Source organism: Mandrillus leucophaeus, unplaced genomic scaffold, assembly GCF_000951045.1.
Source record: "Mandrillus leucophaeus isolate KB7577 unplaced genomic scaffold, Mleu.le_1.0 Scaffold20, whole genome shotgun sequence".
In the NCBI taxonomy this organism is placed as follows: Eukaryota; Metazoa; Chordata; class Mammalia; order Primates; family Cercopithecidae; genus Mandrillus; species Mandrillus leucophaeus.
This window is the reverse complement of record NW_012102032.1, coordinates 4,320,242-4,326,086: the sequence shown is the minus strand read 5'-3', so window position 1 is coordinate 4,326,086 and position 5,845 is coordinate 4,320,242. Positions and strand designations below refer to the sequence as shown.

At 46.7% G+C, this 5,845-nt stretch overlaps 1 protein-coding gene across 1 annotated transcript in view; it reads right to left on the bottom strand.

Annotated features, from left to right (window-relative positions):
* The window catches only part of MRPS23 (mitochondrial ribosomal protein S23), a 10,535-nt gene extending 5,152 nt beyond the window's left edge, over window positions 1–5,383 (bottom strand). The window contains exons 1-2 of the mRNA XM_011979222.1: window positions 5,280–5,383; window positions 4,573–4,743 (exon numbers count right to left, since the gene is read on the bottom strand). Coding sequence (XP_011834612.1) covers window positions 4,573–4,743; window positions 5,280–5,323 — 215 coding nt within the window. The 5' untranslated portion in view covers window positions 5,324–5,383. The remainder of the gene's footprint in view (window positions 1–4,572; window positions 4,744–5,279) is intronic.
* Between the last annotated feature and the right edge of the window lie 462 nt (window positions 5,384–5,845).

Here is a 5,845-nt window from a genome sequence, read left to right as displayed (position 1 = left end):
AAAAAAAAAAATTAGCCAGGCGTGGTGACACATGCTTGTAATTCCAGCTACCCGGGAGGCCGAGGAGGAGAATCGCTTGAACCTGGGAGGTGAAGGTTGCAGTGAGCTGAGATTGAGCCACTACACTCCAGCCTGGGAGAGACAGCGCGCGCAACACTCTGTCGCCAAAAAAAAAAAAAAAAAAAAAAGGTAGTATTTAACAAGAGGGACCAGTAAACTATTCCACATTCTCCAATCATTTATCACCCAGTTCCAATGTTATCTACAGCAGAAGCACAAATGATTTTTTTTTAATTTTTTTTTTTATTTCTTTATTTTTGAGACGGAGTCTCACTCTGTCGCACAGGCTGGAGTGCAGTGGTGCAAACTCGGCTCACTGCAACCTCCGTCTCCTGGGTTAAAGCGATCCTCCCACTTCAGCCTCCAGATTAGCTGGGACTACACGTGCACGCCACCACGCCTGGCTGATTTTTGCATTTTTAGTAGAGATGGGGTTTCACCATGTTGCCCAGGCTGCTTTCGAACTCCTGACCTCAAGTGATCCACCCGCCTCAGCCTCCTAAAGTGCCGGGATTATACCTGAGAGCAAAGCACAAATGATTTTAATGTATCAATGAACCACAAAGTGCATGCAATGGGTCTGAGAAGAAAGGTGCTGAAAAAGCATTTAATCTCCTTAAAGATCTCATGTCCTATGCCGAAAATTTCCAAGTAGAGCAAGAACATGCTTGTTCTGCTACCTTAAAAGAGTGCTGGGGTTAGGGGTCCCAGGGGGAAGCCTGGGCTCCAATTCAGAACATAATGACCTTATAAATTCCATTTTCTAGCATCCTGAAATAACAGTAAGAATAATGGATATGTATCATCAAAGTCAATTAGGCACATTCATTGGTCTAAATATTTAAGAGAAAAAGGAACTAGACAAATTCTAGGTACTAAAAGCTAACTAACATCAGTATTCAAGGGGAGGGGCTTTGTCAGTAAACTCCTAGTGAGAGATCTACCACTTATTTAGATTCAGATAAATGTATAGAGATGCTAAATGTGGCCACAGAAGTGGTTTCTAGCCTACTGTTGCTGAAATTGTTTCAGAAAACTAATAAAACTCTGATGGCCATTCTCCAAACAGTCCCAATTCTGGCCCTCCACCATTCCTCTCCAAGGAATTTTCTTGCATTTCCCTCTACCAGCCTCGTAGTTCATCTGTTCATTAATCCATTAGCTTCTTCATTCAAGAGACAATTAATAAGCAACTTACATGCCACACATTGGGCTAGGCACTGAAGTTACAGGAATGAATGTGACAATGCCTGGCCCATGACAGTGCTTAATAAATGTTTGTTACTGAATAAAGACAGGGCATTTGTAATGTAGAGCTATTAAAGACAAGCTAAGGCCACAACAGGGGCAGTATGAACAAAGCTCTCAGGGCATACAAAAGGGGAAACATGAAAACTGACTGGCAGCAGAAAAGTAGTCCCAAAAGAGTTGTGACATCTATTTTCTTTTTTTTTTAGTATGAAAAAAATAGAGAACTTTAAAGATATTTTTAAGAATGTTGCTAGGAGGCCGGGCAGGGTGGCTCATACCTGTAATCCCAACACTTTAGGAAGCCGACGCGGGCGGATCACAAGGTCAGGAGTTCGAGATCAGCCTGACCAACATGGTAAAACCCCATCTCTACAAAAAATACAAAAATTAACCAGGCGTGGTGGCGTGCACTTGTAATTCCAGCTACTTAGGAGGCTGAGGCAGGAGAACTGCTTGGACCCGGGAGGTGGAGGCTGCAGTGAGCCAAAATTACACCACTGCACTCCAGCCTGGGTGATAGAGCGAGACTCCATCTCAAAAACAACAACAACAACAACAACAAAGAATGTTGCTAGGAAACCATTAGAAGCACATTTTCTGTGACTAAGTTTTGGGAAAAGGAGAGTGAAGGAGGAAAGAAGATTAAAGAATAAATATTTCTACTAGTTTCAACCCCTCATTTGCACTTTGAAAGATAACTCAGAAAAAGAGAGTTGAGTTTACTGAAAAAGACTTTCCCAAACCCGCTAAGCCTAAAGGCAATGAAGCTAGCAAAAAGAAAAAGTGGGTAGATTTGAATACATAAAATACTTCAGTGCCTAGCACAATGTTTAGCACAATGCTTAACACATAGAAGGCACCAAAAAAATTAGTGGAATGAAATAACCAGCTTCTATAAATTAAACAAGCATTATTAATAACAAATAACATATAAATAAATGTCTGGAGTGTATGTCAAAGACTTAGTATCTTCAATTCAATAAAGAATTCTTACTGATCAATAATAACAATTATTAAAATAGGTAAAGAAGACAGATATTTCAAAAATAAATTCAAATGGCCAATAATCATGAAAGTAGAGAAACTTGTCAAAGAAACAGAAATTAAAATCTCTAGACACAATTACTGGTTTTCTTTTCCCAAGACAGAGTCTTGCTCTGTCACCCAGGCTGGAGTGCAGTGGCATCATCTCAGCTCACTGCAACCTCCGCCACCCAGGTTCAAGCTATTCTCCTGCCTCAGCCTCCCAAGCAGCTGGGATTACATGCCCGGGCCACCACACCCAGCTAATTTTTTAATTTTTAGTAGAGACGGGGTTTCATCATGTTGGCCAGGTTGGTTTCGAACTCCTGATCTCGTGATCCGCCTGCCTGGGCTTCCCAAAGTGCTGGGGTTATTATTTTAAAACTACCTAGATCAGCCAGGTGCAGTGGCTCATGCCTATAATCCCAGCACTTTGGGAGGCCAAGGCAGGCAGATCATGAGGTCAGGAGATCGAGACCATCCTGGCTAACACGGTGAAACACCGTCTCTACTAAAAATACACAAATTAGCCAGGCGTGGTGGCAGTCGCCTATAGTCCCAGCTACTCGGGAGGCTGAGGCAGGAGAATGGCGTGAACCCGGAAGGCAGAGCTTACAGTGAGCCAAGATGGTGCCACTGCATGCCAGCCTGGGAGACAGAGTGAGACTCCGATTCAAAAAAAAAAAAATTACCTAGATCAGGATCCTGTCTCTTTTGGAGACAGGGTCTCCCTCTGTTGCCCAGGCTGGAGTGCAGTGGTGCAATCTCAGCTCACTGCAACCTCCACCTTCTAGGTTCAAGCAATTCTCCCACCTCAGCCTCCAGAGTAGCTGGGACTACAGGCACCCACCACCATGCCCGGCTAATTTTTGGTATTTTAGTCAAGACAGGGTTTCACCATGTTGCCCAAAGTGGTCTCGAACTCCTGAACTCAGGCAATCTGCCCACCTCAGCCTCCCAAAGTGCTAGGATTACAGGCATGGGCCACGATACCTGGCTCAGAAAAAAAAAATCTTAAATAATCATTACCAATACTGACAAGGATAAAGTAAGAACTCTCAGAAACTGCTAATCAGAGTGTAAACTAAGACAACTCCTTTTTTTTTTTTCGGTAGAGACAAGTCCTGCTATGTTGCCCAGGCTGGTCTCAAACTCCTGGGCACAAGCTATCCTCGCCTACGCCTCCCAGAGCACTGGGATTACAGGCACAAGCTACCACATTCAGCCTGTGATTTCTTCTTTATGCTTTCCTCGTGTATCTAAATTTTCTACAAGTAGCATGTGTTGCTTTTAGAACAAAAGAGGAAATACTCTTGCCACTGAGCTTAAGAAAAAGAGAGAAAAGGGATGCTAAAAAAAATAAACAAAGAACACATGATTTTCCTTTAAATTCCTAGTGATTTGTCTCACTCTGTCGCTGAGGCTGGAGTGCAGTGGTGCAATCTCGGCTCACTGCAACCTCCACCTCCCAGGTTCAAGCAATTCTCCTGTCTCAGCCTCCCGAGTAGCTAGGACTACAGGCACCCACCACCATGCCCGGCTAATTTTTGTATTTTTAGTAGAGACGGGGTTTCACCATATTGGTCTGATTCGTCTCGAACTCCTGACCTCAGGTGATCCGCCCGCCTTGGCCTCCCAAAGTGTTGGGATTACAGGCGTGAGCCACCACGCCCGGCCTCTCTTAGACTTTTAAGCATCCTTTCATCTGAGTGGCTTCAAAGATCCGGACTACTAGATCCATAGACCACGTTCCTCCTAGCTCTACTCCTGGAGAAGGCAGGCATAATGATCACCATAAGCTTGGAGTCAGAGATGTGATTCTCAGATCTGCCACCCTCCTATGTATTTAGTAATTAATAGAAGTTAGCTAATTTCCCAGAGCTTCGCAGTCTCCTTGAATAAAACGGAAACAATACTTCCTTGTAAGTTAGAGTAAGGCCTTTAGAGAATGAGATAATGCTTGCAAAGAGCTTAGTACAGTTCCTGGCCCAAAGCAGATGCCCAGAAACAGGCAGCTATAATTGCAATGATCTTTCAGTTGCTGGGCTCCAGATTCCAGTTTTGAGAACTTCAGTTTCACTATGGGGAAGGGGTGCTGACTCCCTAATTTGGCTAGATAAGTCTTCTCCACAGGGCAAGCCCCTGACTCAATTTCATATTTGAATTCCCAGACTGCTACCGAAACCTCCCCTTCTTAAGTTCTGTTGCCTCCTGTCCACTACAGGGCTGAGCACTCACGCTCTAATCTGATCCTCGTGGTACCAGATGTCCTGGATGGAAGCTTTGGCTTTGCCATATCGCAATCGGGGTCTTTGGAAGACGGGCTCCCTCAGCGGGGGAAAGGCGTTATATATGTCCAACCACAGAGGTTTCTCCTTCAGCACCCCGGCCCGAATCAGGTTCCGAGTCCTTAGAGAGGGAACAGAACGAAACTGAGTCATTTGCAGTAGCCTGCCAAAGCCCCTGAATCAGTCTAGCACAGTTTGGGACATTAAAGGTATTACGCGGTTTGCAACACAGATCGGGAGAGGACTGCTCCCCACCTACAGGGAAGGTCTGTCCACATCCCAAACCAAACTAACAACGCTCAGGGGTTAAATCCCTCTATCTTCTTTTGTGCGTCCCACCCACGTTCCGTCACGGAAAAATTCAAGAGCGGTCTAGTCAGGCCCATCGGGCTCTTCCTCCCTTCCTCTTCCCAGAGACCTCCACTCGGGGAGAGGCGGCTGCAATAATCTTTAACATGACACATAAATGCAAGGAGAGGCATCCTCAGGCACAACTATTCGAAGCCAGAAGAAAACATGGGAGTCTCACCCAGCTCAGCCCCCGCACCCTGCAGAACGCCTCGCCCTGCTCAGGTCCGCCCCAAGGAAGAGCGTGACCAGCTGAGAACCCCAGCCTGGGGAAAGCACCCTCAGCCCACCGCGGCTCGGAGCACACACCGCGAGAAGACGCTCCCTACGGTTTCCAGCCGGCTGCCTGCCATGATCTGCGCCTGGGATCAAGCGTGACTAGCTGCTACCGGAACCGGAAGCGGCTGCTCCAGATAAAGGGCGCATAAGTTGCTGGCCGAGCCGAGGATCACTGTGCTTTCACCACAGCCCCTGCGGGAGAGCAGCGCAGGCAGAAGCAAGTGATAGGCCGAACGGGCGCGCTCCGAGGTTACTTGCCAGTTTCAGGCAGGAGCACTCGATAGCAGAGCCAAAAGGGAGGGAGCGAGCCAAAGCCGGACAGAAATAATAAATGACCGAGCTGGGGGAGGGATTCATTATGGCGGTTGCTTTACTCTCTGTCGCCTTGTTGAGCCAACTCCTCTGAAAAGGTGGAGCCACGCGGAGGAGAAGTAGTGGGGCAGAGTGGGGGTGAGGCGCAGCCTACGGTCCTGGGGAAGCCAACAAAGGCCGAGATTTGAGGTCACCAGCTCTAGGCCCACGCTGAGCCTAATGTTGTTCAGAGTCACAGACTACGTAGAAGAAAACGAAGGCCGGAGAGGGGCCGTCACTTGCCC